The 20,103-nt window shown below is 45.9% G+C and overlaps 5 protein-coding genes across 8 annotated transcripts; 3 read left to right on the forward strand and 2 right to left on the reverse strand.

Moving 5' to 3' along the window:
• Positions 1-193: 193 nt before the first annotated feature.
• LOC134015195 (serine/threonine kinase-like domain-containing protein STKLD1) lies at positions 194-5,821 on the reverse strand. The gene is made up of 19 exons (XM_062454566.1): positions 5,750-5,821; positions 5,433-5,519; positions 5,278-5,322; positions 5,073-5,147; positions 4,844-4,948; positions 4,687-4,757; positions 4,177-4,292; positions 3,852-3,967; positions 3,345-3,478; positions 2,981-3,111; positions 2,695-2,772; positions 2,477-2,593; positions 2,169-2,309; positions 1,785-1,916; positions 1,574-1,702; positions 923-1,051; positions 669-809; positions 436-515; positions 194-321 (listed from the first exon to the last, which is right to left on the reverse strand). The coding sequence occupies exons 1-19, from the start codon at positions 5,762-5,764 to the stop codon at positions 268-270; spliced, it is 1,896 nt and encodes a 631-aa protein (XP_062310550.1). The 5' UTR covers positions 5,765-5,821; the 3' UTR covers positions 194-267.
• An 84-nt stretch (positions 5,822-5,905) lies between these two features.
• slc2a6 (solute carrier family 2 member 6) lies at positions 5,906-10,620 on the forward strand. The gene is made up of 12 exons (XM_062454836.1): positions 5,906-6,138; positions 6,252-6,350; positions 6,559-6,712; positions 7,330-7,439; positions 7,542-7,638; positions 8,094-8,193; positions 8,357-8,568; positions 8,675-8,824; positions 8,913-9,021; positions 9,132-9,302; positions 9,457-9,602; positions 9,834-10,620. Exons 2-12 carry the CDS (start codon positions 6,307-6,309, stop codon positions 9,993-9,995), a joined length of 1,455 nt encoding a protein of 484 aa, XP_062310820.1. The 5' UTR covers positions 5,906-6,138; positions 6,252-6,306; the 3' UTR covers positions 9,996-10,620.
• On the reverse strand, positions 10,290-12,266 carry LOC134015368 (uncharacterized). Of its 3 annotated transcripts, none has more exons than XM_062454837.1 (5): positions 11,873-12,136; positions 11,588-11,734; positions 11,256-11,415; positions 11,012-11,180; positions 10,290-10,398 (listed from the first exon to the last, which is right to left on the reverse strand). In XM_062454837.1, the coding sequence occupies exons 1-4, from the start codon at positions 12,076-12,078 to the stop codon at positions 11,028-11,030; spliced, it is 666 nt and encodes a 221-aa protein (XP_062310821.1). In that variant the 5' UTR covers positions 12,079-12,136; the 3' UTR covers positions 10,290-10,398; positions 11,012-11,027. The 3 variants fall into 3 exon arrangements, with proteins under 3 accessions (XP_062310821.1, XP_062310822.1, XP_062310823.1); XM_062454838.1 differs by having other exon boundaries at positions 10,297-10,417; positions 11,020-11,180; XM_062454839.1 differs by lacking the exon at positions 10,290-10,398 and adding an exon at positions 12,148-12,266 and having other exon boundaries at positions 10,563-11,180; positions 11,873-12,078.
• Positions 12,267-13,087: 821 nt separating this feature from the next.
• Positions 13,088-15,431, forward strand: LOC134015146 (uncharacterized). 2 transcript variants are annotated; one of them, XM_062454494.1, is made up of 7 exons: positions 13,089-13,279; positions 13,402-13,551; positions 13,663-13,728; positions 13,950-14,157; positions 14,188-14,405; positions 14,576-14,839; positions 15,001-15,431. In XM_062454494.1, the coding sequence occupies exons 1-7, from the start codon at positions 13,100-13,102 to the stop codon at positions 15,163-15,165; spliced, it is 1,251 nt and encodes a 416-aa protein (XP_062310478.1). In that variant the 5' UTR covers positions 13,089-13,099; the 3' UTR covers positions 15,166-15,431. The 2 variants fall into 2 exon arrangements, with proteins under 2 accessions (XP_062310477.1, XP_062310478.1); XM_062454493.1 differs by having other exon boundaries at positions 13,088-13,279; positions 13,950-14,405.
• Positions 15,432-16,001: 570 nt separating this feature from the next.
• On the forward strand, positions 16,002-17,176 carry LOC134015169 (zinc finger protein 184-like). The gene has a single exon (XM_062454525.1). The coding sequence runs from the start codon at positions 16,084-16,086 to the stop codon at positions 17,140-17,142; it is 1,059 nt and encodes a 352-aa protein (XP_062310509.1). The 5' UTR covers positions 16,002-16,083; the 3' UTR covers positions 17,143-17,176.
• The last annotated feature ends 2,927 nt before the right edge of the window (positions 17,177-20,103 follow it).

Here is a 20,103-nt window from a genome sequence, read left to right on the forward strand (position 1 = left end):
GCGCCTCACCGTGGAATCCCTGCCTCTCGGTCTCGGTGATCTCGAGCGCCAGACGGTGATGTATGGATATGATATGTGACTTAGTTTGTTCACCAGAACCATTTTTAAATACATTTCAGAGTACTTCCTCTGTGTGTCAAATTATTGCCATTAACAGAGACAGCCATGCGAGTAAACCAGCAGTCTATCTTTACTGGCTCTTTCTCAGCCTGTAAAACAGAGAAAATGTAGGTGTGTGCTGTTGTCTGTTACAGTCAAGGACAGTGGTCACTGTGAGTCTTTGAGCTTGCCCAGGGCCTGTCTGGCCAGCAGAACCACCTCCTGAAGGAACACACACACAGAGAACAGGTGTCACACAGAACCTCCTGACATGGACTGAGACCACAAACAAGAAACTCCGGGAGAACATCGCGAGAACCATCACATCCGACGTACCTCGTTCGCTTCAAACTGAAGCACGATCTCCTGCAGCTCCTCTGGGATCTGGTCGGACACCATCTCAGAGACGACAGAGTCTAGACGTGGCAGACAGCAGTAACACATCAGTTATGAAGGAGCAGCTCAGTAACAGAGCTCTTATAATGCAATACTAGTTCATGGCTCCGAGGCCCTCTCAACACTGGTTCATACTGAAGGTTGTGTGTTTACCGGATGCACAGTCTACTAACCGTACTGGGCCATGGCTCTAAGGAGACCACACATGCCGCCTATGACCTCTGGGTTGTCATGGTGATGGAGCTTCACTTCCTTAATCAGGCCCAAGCCTCTCCCCCCATCAGGAGCCAATAGGAGCCTGAAGGCAGCCAGCTCTAAAAGAGAATCCACAAGGATCAAAGTGGAAGGTATGGAGATGCTCATATATAAATGATTTTTTTAAATAAATTTGATCCGTGTGTGCTTGTGTGTGAGAGAGAGAGCAGACCTGAGGAGTTGAGCAGGTTGGTTAGAGCTTGGAGGATGTGCTTCACCATGGTGGTGTGTGTGTTGTGGCGCATCAGAGTGTGCATCAACAGCAAGACGCTTTCTTCCACATCCTTTTCGTCAGACACACCTTTCGGTTTATCGAACAGCAAATTCATTGATCAACCCTATGAGTCAATACCACCAGTTGACAATGACAACGCCTATTCCAGGTACAAGAATATAGTTGTCGTTTTTTAAAAGGTTTTTAAAAAACTGCTTTCATTAAAGGTGTTGAAGGCATTTTTCAGCACCTGGAGGCTGAGATAGTTCCAGGCCAGAATCCCAGACAGTCAGCACCACTGTCTGTTCACACACACCTCACACACACACACCTCACACACACACACACCTCACACACACACACACCTCACACACACACACCTCACACAAACTTCACACACCTCTCACACACACACCTCACACACACACACCTCACACACACACACCTCACAAACACACACACCTCACACACACACACACCTCACACACCTCACACACACACACCTCTCACACACACACCTCACACACCTCACACACACACACCTCACACACACACACCTCACACACACACACCTCACACACACACACCTCTCACTCACACACACTTCACCTTGCAGAGTGATGAAGCACAGGGCTGCACACACACACTCCATCACCTCGCTGTCCTGCGTGTGTGTGTTGGACGCCACACACAGACCCTCCACAGCCCCCGTTAAAGCAACACCGTCCACTCGCACTCCTGTAACGCATCGACACACTGCTCACACACACCTGGGTCACACACACACACACACGCAGGTGCACACGCACATTTTTCTTACCCAGCCCCGTGAGGCTCCTGAGATATTTGCAGCAGGAAGTGATGACGTCACGCTCCCCTGGGAATGTTGTGATGGTTTTTACCACTTCCTTCATCCCTTTCGGACTCACCATCAACTCCACCACTTCCTGGTCTGATCTCATATACACACACACACATATGCACACACACACATACGCACACAAAAACTTCATGAACATGGACAGGAAAGGGTGTGTTACTGCATGATGTGAACACACAAAACTAAATATACAAATGATACAGAACAATAACTGCTGATGTCTCTTGTTCAGGGTGGAGAGCTGGCTTACTTACTCAAGTAAAAGTATTTTTATTGTAATAAATAAAGAGTGTGATGAATATCCAGACTGAGGACTTTTCTGACCGTGTGGTGCCAGGCAGCTGAGAAGCAGGAAGGCCCGAGCCAGCAGCTGGGTGTGCCTGGGGAAGTTCTGGATGGTTCTGCGGATCTCTCTCACCAGCGTTCTGGAACACAGGCTGGAGATGTCCCCTGACTCTGCCAGCACTGCCACACACACACACACCCACACACACAGATACACCCCTCCCACACACACAGAAGCACATATACACACACATACACCCCTCCAGCACACACACACATACAGGGCTGTGTTTTCATGTAGTTACATCACATTGCCAGGTGTTGGTTGCGCCTGTTTGTCTACTTACATGCAGAGATTCTCCCCTGCAGCACTTGACAGGCCTCCAGCTGAACACCCGCGCAGCCCTGGTGTCTGTGCATCGCCATGGTGACCGCCTGTACCACATCACTGACCCTGTAAAGCACTACAACACTGCTGAGTCAATAACAAGACGACAAAACGACGCAGCTCTGTACAAACGGTTGAGCTTGTGTTTGTGTGTGTGGGTGTGTGTAGCAGTCGTACTGTTGTTTTGGTCAGACAGAAGAAAGGCCAGAACAGACAGCTGGACAGACTCTACATTCCAGTATCTTTCCATGAACTCTGAAACACACAGAGAACACTCACCTTCACACGCTTCATCTCCTTTTACGCACAAACTGGTTATCTGCTACATACAGGGATTCTGTCTCTTTAGTTTCGTGGGTGCTTGCTTGTCTCTAGAGTCCAAGCATAGTCGTTCAAGGTTTTATCCTTGCTTTCTATCCAGCAAAACATGCGTCTTGATGGGCACGATTGCATGAACAGTTACCCAACGATTTGTCGAAGCCTTGGTGTAATGGCGGCTCATGGACACCAGATGGCACCATTCTCTCAACGGTGCAGATGAAGATCCCACAATGCTGCAGGCAGCTCTTCACCAGGCTCTCCTCCACTAACTCCCTGGAGAAGTGCAAACTTCATCACTAGTATACACTTCATCACTAGTATACACCTCATCACTAGTGTATACTTCATCATATACACAGGAGGGCACACAGAAGAACACTCATGCTAAACGCCAGTTCCCATTCCAGTGAACGAGTGCGCTCAGCATGGTAATTCGAGGAGAGCGTTTTTGCAAAGGAGGTGGTTCAGTGACGGTGTGTTAGCTCTCAGGCCAGGGAGCCACTCACCAGATGTTGGCCCTCTTGTTCGGGTGACAGCGGAACATCTTAGTGAGGACCTGATTGAGACCGCTGTGTGCGATGACCTTCAGCGGTGTCTGGTCCTGGTGCAGTCTTAGGAGCTGAGTCACAGACGAGTCCATCTGGAGAGAAAGGACAACACAAGGGGGGACTCATCTTTCAACGTCTAAGAGGTACAAGCCAGAGAGGATGGGTAAGGAGATTCTAGGATATGGGTTTAGGAGCTAGGAGGTGCTAGGACATGGGTTTAGGAGCTAGGAGGTGCTAGGATATGGGTTTAGGAGCTAGGAGGTGCTAGGACATGGGTTTAGGAGCTAGGAGGTGCTAGGATATGGGGTTGGGAGCGAGGAGATGTCTGGATATGGGGTTAGGACCCAGTGTATTTCATGCTATAGGGTTGGGAGCTAGAAGGTGCTAGGATATGGGTTTAAGAGCTGGTCGATTGAAGGCTAAGAATCTTTTCCATGTTATGATGAGACATCCAGCCATACGTACATTGAGCAGATGACAAGTGACCATATCCAGCACAACACAGCCCAGAGACCAGATGTCCGACATCTCTGTCCACTGGTTCAGGGACAGACTCTCAGGAGCCAGCCAGCGCTTCAAGTCTACAGATCACGACACAGATGGTTTAGGACAGTGAAAACACACAGGCTAACACAGGTGGAACGGGACCAAGCCCAGCCAACATGGTGAAATTCAAAACACTTGATACAATGTATACACTGAAACACAACATGGGTTGCAGTCAGATAAAAGGTCCAAACTGTAACCGGTTTATTTAATCTCTCTCCACAGTTGCTGGAAACAGACTTACTCTTCTTCAGTCTCTGTTTCACCCTGGCTCTGTCTCTGGTGATGGTGGCTGGTTCAAAGTCAAACAGGACGAACGTAGACTGACCGCTCAACTGGATGTTGGATGGTTTTATGTTCCTGAAACACACAGGAAGAACGGTGACAATCGTATAAAGTTCTAACGTCTTGTTACCAGGGTGATTAGTCTGAAACGTGAGCTCTGTTGAAAAGGTTATAGCAGCTTTAGAATCTCGATATGGCTTAAAGGGGTCAGACGGCTGAGCGGTAAGGGAATTGGTCTTTTAATCAGAAGGTTGCTGGTTCGATTCCCTGGCCGTGTCAAATGATGTTGTGTCCTTGGGCAAGGCACGTCACCCTACTTGTCTCGGGGGGGAATGTCCCTGTACTTACTGTAAGTCGCTCTGGATAAGAGCGTCTGCTAAATGACTAAATGTAAAGGGTGGGCAGCAGCTGACTGTACTGTTCAGGACAGAGACGGTGGATGAAGGAGAGGACGCAGGACGAGGAGAACCTGTGAGCGATGTTGTCTTTGTGTAAGTAGGCCAGCGCGTACGTCATCTGCCCCAGGAACGCCTTGATCGTCTGTTCCAACAGTGAAGGAAAACAGGGCACATGAAAGAGCGTAGGTACGCCAGGCCGATCACGTGACGGGAACGTGTGTGTTTTACATGTATGCGGATCTTCGTTTTGTTGTCTCTGTGAGTGGTGATGACGCCATCCAAGGTGGTCCTGTGGGGACAATTCATCACCATAGACAGGAACACTGATGAGATCTGGGAGAAAAACACACACACACACACACGCGCACACACCATGAATACAAACTCTTGCCCCCTTCAATTCAGTACACACACACACATGAATACAATACACACACTGCGAGACACACACACTGACCGTCTGGTCCCAGGTGATGAACAGCTTCCTGTATCTGACAATGTTAGGGTGTTTGAAGTTCAGCATACACCGGGCCTGACACACACGTGAACACACAAACATACGCATAAATACACACACACATGAACACACACACGATCATGTGATAAATTAACTGTATCAACAGGGTTCCAGTGTTCAAACTTAGTGAGATCATGGCCCTGACCTCATCCAAGGCCTGATTGGCTCGTCCCTCATCCAGACACTCCACCTATCAGGAAGAGAACACACCTTTGTCATGGCAACCAGATACTGTTGTACATTTTCTACATTTTCTACATTTGATATTTTAAACTCTTGCCCCAGAGGGCTCTACTGCACCTTTTTCAGAGTCAGCTCAATACCAGATATCCTGTCAGTCACCAACACTGCCGTCCCAAAACAACCAGGACTGAATGCGTCCTGAACCTGCAAGACACACAGATAAACTGCAGACTGCCTGAAGATATCAGCTGGGCTGTTTCACCGCGTTATCACTTCTGTGCTGTCAAGTGTTTGTTAACAACATTGATGTTAAGTTCAACTACAGGCAATTCTCTTCCTAACTAAACTAAATTGACATGTTTACTAAACTTGTAGGGAGAAATTAGTCCATAGTTTTTATCTAAAGTTGTATCACAATATGAATTGGCGTTTACCATAAACTCGTCCATCTCATAGCATTCGGAGGATCACCGAGCTGCGGAGTCGGTGTTGTGGTTTGAATGGCGCTTAGAAACCAAGCGCTCATGAGTCTCAACAGCGCATGCTCGGTTTGGCGCTCATAAACGCTCAATCAATGCAGCGCAGCATCTTATCTCAAAGGCTACGACAACTTACAGAGCACACAAAGAACAGTTAAACTGATTGAATTACAATGTGATTTGAATGTGATGGACGAAGACAGTCCGGATGGCCTAGCGTACCCCTAACAAAGTGTCTCCTGGTCTGATAATCCCCTCATCATGTGTAAATAAAACGTTTTGATGCTACTTGATCAATCAGTTGTTCAGGCGATGACCCAATTGAGTCATTTGTGAAACAAACGGTAAATGATGTCCCAACCACCAAACAAAGGTCAGAACTGGGGGAGATCAGTTCTTCTTTTTTATTCAAAGCGGAAGAAGTTCTTAAATTGCGAAACATTTATTTTCCTTTCAGTTCGGCTGCTGTGAGTTGGACGCCGGAGAGCTCAGTTTCCTTGACCAGACGAGAGATGGATGAGAAGACAGGATTGTTAGAGAGACCGCTGCGTACAAGGTAGGCCTTGAAACTTCAGTTTATAGCCTACCCACTTTTTAATGAAAATAAATAGGCCGTCAGCCTATTTATAATAAATAAGTTGTCAGCAAAATAAATAGTGAACTAAAGTACTGATACTACAAAAATCTACTTAAGTACAGGCCACAGCCTAAGTTAATGTGTGTGCAATAATTGTCTCATTTTTTTCCTCTGTCTGTCATCGCAGAAATGGCAGGCTGTACCTCGCTGTTTTTTCAGCTGTTTTGGGGAACTTTAACTTCGGCTTTTCTCTGGTGTATCCTTCCCCGGTCATCCCACAACTACTGGTCATCGACGACCCTCGGCTGAGATTAGACACGGAGCAGGTCGCGCAGTTTGGGGTGAGTGAGACTGAGTAACAGTAACAGTTGTATAGAGACCGGGTCATGTTGACCTTTACTGAAAAACGTTTCCTTAAAAATAAATAAAAAAGAAGCTGTTTAAAGGAGAAAATAAGTCAGAGTTTAGACTACAAGTATTAACAACATTTTACAACCAGTTAGTACATGTAAGTGCCACATATACAATTACTATTTGGTCAATAGAGCTTGAACGGTATTCACATGTGTGGAAATCTACACATCACTGAAAGTGTTACTCTTTTGTAAAAGACAGAGAGAAGGGGGATTTCCCAAGACTTGTGTCCCAAAATTGACAAAAACAGTGTATTTATAGACATTGAGGGCTTTGAGACATAGGCAGTGGTTAGTATATTTCTTTATATATTTGTAATAAAATCTCTCTCTCTCCCTCCCTCCCTCTTTCTCCTCCCTACCTCTCCTCCCCCCTCTCTCTCCTTCCCTCTCTCTCTCTCCCTCTCCATCTTCTTTTCCTTCTCCATCTCCCTCCCTCTCTCACTCTTCTTCCCCCTCCCACCCTTTCCTTCCCTCTCCTTCTGCATCTCCCCCTCTCTCGCTTTCCCTCTCTCTCCCCCTTCCTCTCTCTCTCCCTCCCTCAGTCTATCTTCACACTGGGAGCCGCTGCAGGGGGTATAGGGGCCATGTTGCTGAATGACCTGATTGGTCGGAAGATAAGCATCATGGCCTCAGCAGTGCCATCTACTGTTGGGTAGGTGTAACTGCGCTTCTGGGTCTCTCCTTGTCACACAACAACACAGTCCTCTTCACCACATTTTATAATAACGTGCACAACGTGGTCTCCCCCTCCCAGGTACCTGTTGATGGGCTCAGCCCAGGCCGTTTGGATGCTGCACCTGGGCAGGTTCCTGACCGGCATCGCAGGGGGAATGACAGCCGCCTCTATACCGGTAGGTTGGCGCGTGTGCTCGTGCGCTCTTCTTCTTCAGTAAGCCGGGCTACGCTGCTTCAACACCAGTGCTGTCCCACAGTGCTGTCCCACAGTGCTGTCCCACAGTGCTGTCTCTAAGTGCTGTCCCACAGTCCTGTCTCTCAGTGCTGTCCCACAGTGCTGTCCCACAGTGCTGTCTCTAAGTGCTGTCCCACAGTCCTGTCCCACAGTGCTGTCCCACAGTGCTGTCTCTAAGTGCTGTCCCACAGTCCTGTCCCACAGTGCTGTCCCACAGTGCTGTCCCACAGTGCTGTCCCACAGTGCTGTCTCTAAGTGCTGTCCCACAGTCCTGTCTCTCAGTGCTGTCCCACAGTGCTGTCTCTAAGTGCTGTCCCACAGTCCTGTCTCTCAGTGCTGTCCCACAGTGCTGTCTCTCAGTGTGTCCTTCAGCGCTGTCTCTGTGTGTGTCTGCAGGTGTACATATCGGAGATCTCCCACCCGTCTGTGAGGGGCACTCTGGGCTCGTGCCCTCAGATCACCGCCGTGTTCGGATCTCTGGCTCTCTACGCCCTGGGTGAGAACCCCTTTCATACTCCAAGAGTGTGTGTGTATGTGGCTGTGTGTGTCTGGACATGGTCTACGTTTACACTCGTGATCAAACCCCTGTGCGTGATTTTCAGTACGTGTGTGTGTGTGTGTGTGTTCCCGTGTTCCCGTGTGACCACCTCCCCTCGCAGGCCTGGTGTTGCCGTGGCGATGGCTTGCAGTGGTGGGGGAGGTTCCCGCCCTCCTCATGCTGTTCCTGCTCTGCTTCATGCCCTCCTCGCCCCGCTACCTGGTCACCAACGGGCACCGGGAGCGGGCGAGGAGGGCGCTGGAGTGGCTGAGAGGGCCGGACTCTGACTACAGGAGAGAGCTGCAGGCTATAGAGACCGGCATTGCCACACAGGTAGTGTGTGTGTGTGTCCGGGATCTCTGAAAACAAATGGCTTGTGTGCATGCGTGTGTCTAGGAAGTCTGAAGAAGAAGGGCGTGCGTTTGTTTTCATCCTCCAGGGCAAAGTCACGTGGGCGGAGCTGACCACTCCGTTCTACTACAAGCCCATCCTCATCTCCGTAGTGATGCGTTTCCTGCAGCAGCTGATGGGCATCACCCCCATCCTGGTGTATCTGGAGCCTATCTTCCAGAGGACCAACATCTCCCTTGTAAACACTCCCACACTCCTGCACCAGACCACAACATCGCTGTTAATTGGTCAGGATCAGTATACTGATTGCCGATTGGCTCCTTCAGGCACCCAAGTACGACGCTGTGATGGTGGGGGCTGTCCGTCTGCTGTCTGTTGCCTTGGCAGCGAGTTTGATGGACAAGGCAGGGCGCAAGATTCTGCTCTACACCTCTGGTGAGTGGTTTGTAGAACGTCATCCAAAATCCAACACAGTCCAATAACATGTTTTTTTATTGGTAGATTAGAGTAGATTAAGTAATCCTCTTCTCCCTCTTCCCTTATAGGATTCCTGATGTTCATTTCCACTCTGTCTATAACCATTTACTCCCACACCACCCCCTGCCCCAATCCCAATATAACTGAGTATATAGCCACCAACTACATATCCCAGAATGCACCAGCCTTCAACCCGGTTACTCTCATCCCCCTCATCAGTTTCATGCTGTTCATATTCGGTGAGTGTCCACAGGGGCAAAATCTTTGACTAAATAAGTCTTCATTTAATGTTCTTTAAGGACTAAATCTATAATTTTCGTATTCAACCAATATTTGTAGTATCTAGTATTTAACAGGTTCAAGCCAACTTCCTGCTTTAATCCCCTGCTCCAGGTTACGCCATGGGCTGGGGACCAATCACGTGGTTGCTGATGTCAGAGATCCTCCCACTGGGGGCGAGGGGCGTGGCCTCAGGGCTGTGTGTCGGGGTCAGCTGGTTGACAGCCTACGGCCTCACGCACGGCTTCATCGACGTGGTGGTGAGCTCTCGCCTTCTCACTGCTTCATTAAGTTCAAGGTTTTTTTTATAATACCTGAGGGTACATTTATTGTTCAGAAATCCAGTTAAGACATCAACACATGCTTTAATACAAGTATTGTTATAGTATAAAAATGCTATTCAACTATAGGGAGTCCCATGAAGAGATCATAGCTGTTCGCTCTCACACAGTGATGTTGACTCTCACCGATTATGGCGATTTCCTTGACAGGATCGCTACGGCTTGTTCGTTCCCTTCCTTTTCTTCTGCGTGGTCTGCGTCGTCAACATCCTGTTCACGGCTGTGGTCGTTCCTGAGACCAGAAACCGCTCGCTGGAGGAGATCGAGAACTACTTCCGGACTGGACGGACCTTCACCATTATTGAAGGCTGATCTGACCACACCCGCAGACCAGCTGTCATCAGAAACATAATTGCCATGTACATTTCTGATTCTCAGACCTGTTGATCTAACCTGAAATCATCCATTAGAAACCTGACCTCAACAAACCCATCTGTCCAAAAGGCATTATCAAAATTGCCCAATGGAAAACTTAACCAATATTTAATCCCAGTACCTACCCATGACCCCTCAAATTGCATGAAACAAAACCTCAATTTCTTATCATGAACAGAAATCACTTCTAGACCATCAACACCGATGCAAGTAATCACACCCAGGTTTAAATGTTACTGAAGTATTTTTACTATTGTTGTGCAGATGTTGATAACGTTTACAGTGTTTAGGGATTTTGCACACTGTCCATCTGCCATCTTGGCCCGGTGAGCAGAACAGAGTGTATACAGTCTTCATACCTACAATATTCGAGAACAGAACAGTCATGCCCAGAGCGGCCCAAAACAAGCAGATCATTGTTCAATTCACGTGTGTGTGATACCAAGTGAAAAAGGATATAAACAGATTTACAAACATCACATGTAACTTAATTTTGTGTAATAAGTGTTTAAGGTTTAATAAAGTTTAACAAATGTTTTAATGTTCTTACATTTAAGCCATTTAAAACGTATTTTGCCTTTTCCACTTCTTAGAAGTCTTAGTTCTGAGAAATGCTATAGCACTGAGCCGCTACGGTGGGAAGCAATCTCAATTGAGTCAACTGATGAGTGAACTTTGTGTTTTGGCAGCCATTCAAAACGCCATGCTCCGCATGAGGAAACGACTCGTTAACCTGGTTTCAGAATGTGCTGAAACAATAATTACTTGCCTCAAAGACCTTTTTCCACAAACTGCAGTAAGACAGCTTTTCCTTTAAACTGCCTGGTCATGTCAGGGCACCAAGGTAACCCCAAGGTGGATTTGAACCTCAAGGCCTTTACACAGTCCTCTAGTCAAAGGAGACACAAGCCCTGCTACATAAACGTCAGTTTCATCAAGCAAACCACATTTAGCTTCTTACCCTCAAAGTTATCTAGCAGATTTAGCGGTACTGCTCCTGCACCTGGTAGTGGATGTAGTTTCCTGTTGACCTGAGTAACCAGCGCGGGCTTTACCCAGCGGACGGCGCAGCATCGATTCCATCATCCATCCACGCTGCACTTTCTCTGGCGGACACAGGATCTAACAAAGTAAAAGTTAGCCAACTGCCGTCCTAGAATCCCTCACACTCCCACCTGCATGTGTATTAGCATTTACCTGTGGGTTGACCCCTGGCGGACATCCCGAGCAGACCAACTCCTGGACGGTTTCCAGGTAGGCGATGGTCATCTCTAGAACCGTCACCATGTCAGCTCGGCTTCCGGGGATTTTGGGAAGCAAGTTGCGCAGTTTACTGCAGCTCAATGTGATCCTCCTCCTGCAATCACAATCAACACGCAGTGAGTCAGGGTCAAAGGTCACACAAAGCAACCCTAGTACAACATGGAATTTGGGAACTTAAACGTAATATTTCTAGGCCAGCCCTACTTTGGTAGTTCATAAATAGGATGTTTAAAATCAATTTTTTGACCAAGGCATGAGGCCTCAACCTTCTGTTTCTCTCCATTATAGCACAGCCTTTGTTGGTGTTCATGGCCATGCGAAACTCCCTCTTCATTCTCCTTTGCAGTTCATTCAGACCTTCCTCTTCGTCACCACTGCTCTCCACCTGAGAGCCACCATCAAAATCACCTTCACTGAAACGCATACCAAACAAATCAGTGAAAAAAAGGACACATTTAGCAGCCATGCAAGGTCATATTCTGGTCAGGGGACTGTGTTACTAAGCAACACTCAGATCATCCACAACTGAAGGTTGTGGATAGGTGGTCTACCTCTGGTGCTCTTCCCATTGGGTCCTATGGACAGGTGTGTGTCCCAGGCTGGGAGAGCAGAGCGGGCTTGCAGAGGCTGCCAGCTCACCCTGTGCCCTGGAGGTCTTCTCTGAATCTCCAAGGTGCTCCTCCGGCATCATTTCACCATCACTACCGCCTCCGCCGCCGCCATCGTTATTAAGACTCGCAGGGGCGATGCGCTCCATCTTAATCCAAGGTTTATTAATTAGTGTTTCTGTATCTTTATGTGTTTATCTTTTGCTTTTTTTTTTTACCTTGACTGATTGATTTAAGTTTTGCCGAAGGACGTTTGCTGCTCCATGTCTTTTATAAATAGCGTTTAATTGCTCATTGTTTACACCTGGGCTTTAGCACGAGCTTCCTCGCTGCTCATTTTATAAGCGAGTCCAATTAGTCTGTCCCCTGTGGCATGTCTGCTCAATTAAACAGCAAGCTCAATTTAACCCATCAGAATGGCTTACCTTTGTCGTCCCAGATCAGAACTAATTATTTTCTGCTTTTTGAATTAACGCTACAGTCGACAGATTATCTATTTCCTGACGTGCTGCCTTAACCAAACAACGAGCTGCCAGATTCTTCTGGTACCCAGGCTTTTGCAGCCTCCCAAAACTCTGCCGTAAAAATGTTCTATACGCACAGCTTCCATAACTGGTTACGTAGAAAATACAGTAGCGTACTATATCTACAGTGTGATCTAGATATATTAGTAGTCTTTAAGTCTCTAAAATAATCCTGTTAGCTCAGGATACAGCATGGAAAGTCATGTGATGATATGCTATTGCCTATGGATTTGATACCAAAAGGAACTGGAATTCCTGAGGAAAAGCCTATGGATTATATGTGTGCCGTGTGTTTTCTTACATCATCCAGCAGAGAAATTTAGCAGAGCTACTGTAGACACCTTGTATCAAACAGTGAATGTAGGCTATAGGCTTGGCTTTACAACCATTCCGTCTCCCATTCATATAGGTGATGCAGATAGCTTAGTCCAGGTTTGATTCAGTCTCATTACACACACTAAACATAAAAGCGATTCTTAATAGGCCTTCACTAGTCCTTCACGGAGACACTCCTTTCCAAAAGCCAGTGCACCTAAAAACAAATCGTTTTCCAACTTCCTAACTTGCAGCGGGCTGCTTATTCAACCCCACCACCAGCTCCGCCCTCAGTCCACTGCGTTTGGTAACGGAGTTGTGTAAGCCTATTATGTACCATATAAAGCCTCGCCGCCACACACAGAAAATTGCTGTTAACGTTGCTCCAACCAAGATGCTTCAGACCAAAGGAGAAAGCATGCTGTACAGACAAATTATCGCTGCCGAAATTGCATTCGGACTACTTCTTTGTACTGCTTATCGTATTATTTTTAAGATAATCTATCAACAAGTAGGTTGCAGAAATTCAAATACAATTAACATGTAGCCTATTTTATTTTCCTGTGGTCGCTTGCCTCATTGTGTATCTGTAAACTTGTATGTTAGCTATGCCATTTTCTTTTCATTTCAAAGGATGGATCTGAAATGGGACCAGCAAACACACAACAGCTTGAGTTGACGCGGTCGCTAGTGTGTGTGTGGCTTGCCAGCAACATTAAGTTTATTCTCTTCAAATGCGACAACCGATTGTCGCTCTCCGCTCATTCAGCCTCACGATTAATTGTGAGTCTCATACCGTTTTATTGCCACATAAACTGCTGTTCATGATGTTATGATGGGATTGATGATTTCGGACGTTAAGATTGATGTTGACCTTTTAATGTCCCTTAACAGGCATTTCTCGCGCTCCTACTGGAACATTGTTATGGTACCAGTTCCCGCGGCCTGCATCCAAACCAGGTGAATGTTATGAACATATATTTAAGTTGTCAATAAGTAGGCCTATACGAATATACAAAATCTGCCCATTTTAAATACAATTCTAACTGTGCTAATAAAGATGAATATAATGGAAATGTATTAAGACCTTATTGTTATTTAAGTGTCCTATTTTTCCACTTGGGTATTTCACAGTCATGTTATTTTATGTAAAAACCAACCACAACTTCCTGTTTTCCCAGGTTCCCACACTTGACATGATGGTGTACTCCTTCTTCCTGGTCAGCAGTCTGGTCCTCTTCTCCCTGGACCTGGGCAACAACCAAGAAACGGCCAGGTCGAACTGGAACACAAACAAGTTTTATCAGAACATGACCCAGCTTCGGTCAGGCTTCAGCCCGCAACACCAGAACACGCTGTTCTCCAGAATTGGAATCCAGAACCAATCACCTGACCACAGTCTCCTTCAGAACCAGTCACCTGACCACAGTCTCCTTCAGAACCAGATCACTGGTTGGCAGGCGATCCAGAACCAGAGATTTGTAAATTGTAAGACCCAGAATGGATCAACCTCCAGTGGTATTCAACACCAGAACCAGTCCAGTTCCCAGAAGTTCTTCCTTCAGATGGATGTTGGTGCCCTTCTTGTCTTCGGGCTCCTGTGGTTGACCTGTCCTGATTGGCTGCTGTGTTCTCAGGTAGACCAACACGTTGTGGAGAACCGTACTGACACACAAGTTTGAAACTCTCTCTGTTGATTACTGTGCTCCCTCCAAGTACGTCGCTTTGGATAAAGCGCCTGCTAAACATATTTTTACACATTATGTATTGTTGTGCTGTGTTTGACAGTTGCCCTGTGTCTTCCCAGACGCCTGGTTCCCCAGACGTTCTCCACACTGCAGGTTCCCAGGATGTTCTCCACCTCCATCTGACCCGGGCCCTCGGGGCCATGATGGTGGGAGACAGCTGTGTGTCTCTGATCACCCAGAACCTCCAGCAGCAGAACTTCAAACAGAACCTCCAGCAGGAGAACTTCAAACAGAACCTCAAACGCAACCTCAAACAGCAGAACTTTAAACAGAACCACCAGGCTGATGAGGACAAGTGTTATGTGTTTGTCAGCAGAACAGCGGTAAGTGTCATTCAGATCTGAAGCAGAAGTTTTTTTTTGGTTGGTTGGTTGTTTGGTTGGTTGGTTGTTTGGTTCTTCAGGTTGTCTCCAGTTGACCTCGGTTCTCCTGTCGTTAACCCACGTAGATTTCTCTCTGACCTGAGATTTGTTAACTTCCTCAGGGCTGCTTGCTGCTACTGGTCTTCATGCTACACTTCCAGGTGATGTCATCTTCCTGGAGCCCCACCCACCTCTACTGTGGACTGCTTGGAGCCTGCCTCTGGACAGGAAACTCCATATTAGGCTACATCAGCTCCAAACACCTGGACATTGACCCCGTCAGCTAATCCTGTCTATCAGCGATGACCTCTGATGGTGGTCAGTTGTGTCTCTATGACAAAAGTACTCTGCGGAGTACAAGTCTACGTGACTGTCTGAAGAGAATAAGGTTAAGGATGAGAACAGCTGTGTAGGCCTACATATACATTTGTAAATGTGTAAATATTGTCTTTTTTTTCTTAACACATTTTTAAACGTGTTTAACATGCTGTGAATTTTGTGTTTGCTGTTGTGCGTACCATTATGATTGTTCTGACTTTAGTAATAAACAGTATTACTAAATAGCCGTTTCTCTGTGTATTAAAAGATTGAGTTCATAACAAGCCAACGTTTGCTGCAATATTTGAGGTATTCAAAGAAAAAAGGGAATGGATGTAACCTAGGACATTGCAGGAGCCTCTAACTTTACCTGTAGTCGACACATGACACATGTCGCTAAATGTTTTTTTGAGAAGTATTAGGGAAATCTAGCGAAAAAGTCGCAACACTGCTTATTTTACGTTCGTGTCAAACGTGGTTCTTGGTGTCGCAAAGTATGACGTCTAATGCTGGTTGTTAGCGTTTCCGAGCCTCGGACAAAGAGGATGCACTTTTCTATTAGCCTCGGAGTAAATAGCATGGCGAGAGTCGAGTCTCATGTTTCCAATTATGTTAGATTTAGTCACTAGCAACTAAAAATAGAATCTAGTAACCTGCAACAAGTCTGCTTACTTTCAGCTTCTTTGGCAATCTCCGTTTTTGTTTTTGAGCAAAATAACGTTCACTGATTTTTGGATTTCAGAACTTTGGATTTCAATTGGTTATACCCAAGCCTTCTCTGTAGCGACAGTGTGGATCCTTTCTGATGAAGAAGAGGCATGGTAGGAAGCACAAATTGATATGACAAATTGATGCGGCATTGAATGAAGGTCAATTAAAAGAAAACAATGTCCAGTTTCAAAGAAATCAAGACCGCTGCGGAGGAAGCAGAAATTGCCCTGACAGTGGATTATCACATAAAAAGCAGCAATTTAGATTCAAACTTTGAAAAAGCTCTTGATTCAAGTGATATGACTCTTAATCTAGAGTCTAAATTAGTTTCCGACTGTGTGAATAAATGGTGTTGTATAAAACTAGAAAGGCTTCCCCTTGGTAAGCAAGCAAGAGAAAGCAACAGAACTACATTTAAAAATGATCCAACTGAATGCTTTGATGACTTCTTGGAGGACTTTATAAATCAAAGCACTACTGAGGAACCACAACAGCTGAATAAGACAGTGGCTGAGGTCTTAATCTTAACAAACTGTGCAGAAGGAAAGGGAGAACAGTTTTGTCAGACTGTAATGTACAAACTCATTGAGGTCTCAAATGAAGAAAATACAGACACCCCTAACAATCTCCCTGAAACATCTGAGCCAAGAGACGGCTGTGAAAAGGAAGGGTGTGACATTGTTCCAAAAAAGAACCACACAAAAATCCAAGGTGGAGATAGAGAAAGGAATCACCGTTGCCATATCTGTGGTAGAAGCTATATCCGTAAGGATAGCCTCAATGACCACCTGAGAACTCACGGAGAAGAAAGGCCCTACGAATGTCCAGAATGTGGCTCAGCTTTCCACTTTAAATCCGGACTAAAACAACACCTGAGGATTCACAGTGACGTCAAGCCGTACACGTGTGACACGTGTGGGCAAACCTTCCACTCTTCTGGGAAGTTGTCACAGCACCAAATATACCATTCAGACCAGCGACCTCATCGCTGTGACGAGTGTGGGAGTCGGTTTAAACATAAAATGGATCTAGGGACTCACAAGAAAATTCACACCGGAGTGAAGCCCTTCTCCTGTACTGAGTGTGAGGCCAGCTTCCAGCGTCGCGACGTACTGAGGAAACACATGAGAATCCACACAGGAGAGAGACCCTACTTATGCTCTTACTGTGGAAAGGACTTCCCTTATGCATACAGTCTTCACACGCATATGATAATGCACAATCAGATGACATGAGCACATGGACATATCCTTATTTAAGGACTTTTTTTTATTTTTTATTTACTTGTTCTACTTCTTTTTTTAAAATTAAGATCTGTATATGTTTATTGTATGCACCTTCCTGCCACAGTAAATTCTGTGTTTGTGTAAACTTACATGGCAGTAAAAACAAATTCTGATTCTAAGAGGTCTAACTCTGGTATTTATTGAGTGTCGGGGTGATTTTATAGGGCTCTGGTCACTTTGAAATGGACGATTGGTTCTGTCTGAGGCCCCTGCCCCCACCTCTCATATGGTAAATCCTGGTGAAGCTGGCTTGAAGGGTCTCACACCTCATTGTTGCATTTGTAGTCATATGTTGATCAGTAAGGGTCAAGATGTGGTCTGATTGGGTTCTTTTTAGCCTAGTAAACAATGACATACTACATTGTGTGAGGTGTGACCATCACCCAACTCAACAACATCAGCTTCTCATCAGCTCTGGCTTCTCCTTCCTCACCTCTTACACTCTCACTCTGATTAACCCTTGTGCTGCCTTCGGGTCACATGACCCAAAGGTTCATAATGAACCGTCATTGTGTTTACCCAATTTTACCCAATACAAAAACAAATAAAAATAATTTTCTTTTAACCTTTGCAATGTGGGGGGTCTGAGACAGTCCAATGGTTAAAAGAAAATGCTTCACTTTGTTTTTGTATGCGGTAAAGTTGTCGCAATACGACGGTGGGTCACAATGACTGATGGGTCAGAATGACCCGAAGATAACACAAGGGTTAAGAGTAATCATGGTAGAGTAGGTACAATTTAAAACCTTCATTTTGTAACATGTTTGCCTTGTAATTGATTCATTTTGCAATGTTATTCAATTGAATGTGTTTTCTCTAATTAAAAGGTTGAAACATAACAAGCCAATGCTTGCTGCAATATTTGAGTTTTTGAAAAAAATTAATCTCTTTCAAAGATGAAAGTGTATTGAGTATTAATCAGTTTAATATGTTAAGTCTGTAGACATGACTGGAGCTAGTGCCATTGGAACACCAATGCCACTAGCAGTGTCAGTTCTTCTTATACCCACTAGATGGTGCTGTAGATGTGTTAGAAACTCAAGCGGTGCATTGAATAGATGTGTTTTATTATTCAGACGGCCCCATTATCTGATTGTAAGCCTGAAGCGCTTGATAACTGAAAACATTGTGTAGTCAATCAAGTGATTGCTGACCACAACATATAAACACAATTGGAATAAGCCCTGTAATGATTAAATCTTTGCGTGCATACAGAAAGCATATTAGTTCTGCGTTTGGATCGTATGCTCAAAATATAAATCAAATTCAATTTATATAGCCCTTTTTACATGATGTCACAAAGGGCTTCACATGTGAGAGCTTCACCGGAACCAACCTAAACCCTCAAAGAAGACAAGAAATATAAACACACAAGCAGCTCGGTGTCAAAAGTCTGGCTCGACAGTGGGTGAGGAGGTTGAGGTCCTCGTGGGTAACACTAATTGCTAAGTTTAAAACTTTCTCTCCTACGGAGGTCCTATAAGTTTCACGGGGGGGTTCCAAGACCTCCACAGCCCCCCCCCACCGAGCTCCAATTTGAGGAGACCAGACCAGCAAGGTCAGTGATGCAGACCTGGTTCTCAGAGACCAGAGCAGCAAAGTCAGTGATGCAGACTTGGTTCTCAGTCTCCATGTTCCAGAAGCAGTTGACCCACAGACGGACATGGAAGTAACACACGCACTCTGGAGCTTATCTCTTCAGCCTGTGTGTGTGTGTGTGTGTTGTTTTGTGTGTTTGTCCATCCGTGGCTTAAAGCCTTACAGTAGAGAGATGTTAGCGGGTAGCGTCTGTTGGGGTGTTAATGCTCTCTCTGATCTCACAGAGCTGCCTGCTTAATCCTCTCGGCTTCCAAACACCACTACCGCCATCGCTTATAGGAGGAACAGACACACACACACACACACACCATCTCACACTGGAACACCACACAGACTGTTGAGGAGGAGAGGAGATGGGAGGAGTGGAGCAGCAACTCGGAGGCGTGTTGTTAGAAACTCAGAGATGGAACGAGAAGAGAAGAGGAGGAGAGAGAAAAAATTAGCAGAAGAGATTGACTGGAAGAAGGAAAGATGTTTGAGGAGAGGCCTGGTTGAAGGAGTAGAGATACTTGAATATCTGAGGATGGGGGGGGGGGTCTATGTGAGAAATAACTTGGAGAGATAGAGGAGCAGAGAAAGGAGTAGTGAGAGAGGGGTAGTATGAAAAGGAGCAGAGAGAAGAGGCATAGGGCCAGGAGAAGAAGACAAGTGTGATTAAAGTTGAAGGTTTAGCCAGGATTTCCAACTCAAGCTGTCAGCCCTCACTGTTAATCACTCCTCTGCCATCACCATGGTCACCCAGGTCAACAGGGAGAACAGACAGAATCCCACCACTGTCAGAAGTGACTCTATATTTTATCTGTCTTGTCTTGAGAATCACATAATCAAAAATAAATTGGAACTCTCAGCTGATAAAATCTGGTAATTAGGTTATGTAATTTAACTGATTGACAGTTACAAAACATCTAGAGATAAAGTACGAGACGACAACTTTACTGGCGCACAATCCAACTGTCCAATCTAAAACGAATCTCCATTCACAGGGAACGGTCCTGTCTAATCACTCACAAGAAGTAAGTCTGTTCCTCTGTGTGTTTTTGAAATGCTCCATGCCATCTTGGAGATCAGATCATTCAGGGGTCAAAGGTCACATAATCTGACACCGGACGCAGCCCCTCTGAGTTTGACGGCAGTTCTGCGGAGTCACCATCCCCAGTCTTCATCTCCCACTCCTCATTCAGTGGACCGTGTGGATGGACACTGACGTTCTTCCATGTTTAAAAGGACTAACCTGACGTGACGGACGAATCGGGCTATTAATCAGAAGATTGCCGGTTCGATTCCCAGCCGTGCAAAATTACGTTGTGTCCT

This window comes from Osmerus eperlanus, chromosome 28, assembly GCF_963692335.1.
Source record: "Osmerus eperlanus chromosome 28, fOsmEpe2.1, whole genome shotgun sequence".
Lineage (NCBI taxonomy): Eukaryota > Metazoa > Chordata > Actinopteri > Osmeriformes > Osmeridae > Osmerus > Osmerus eperlanus.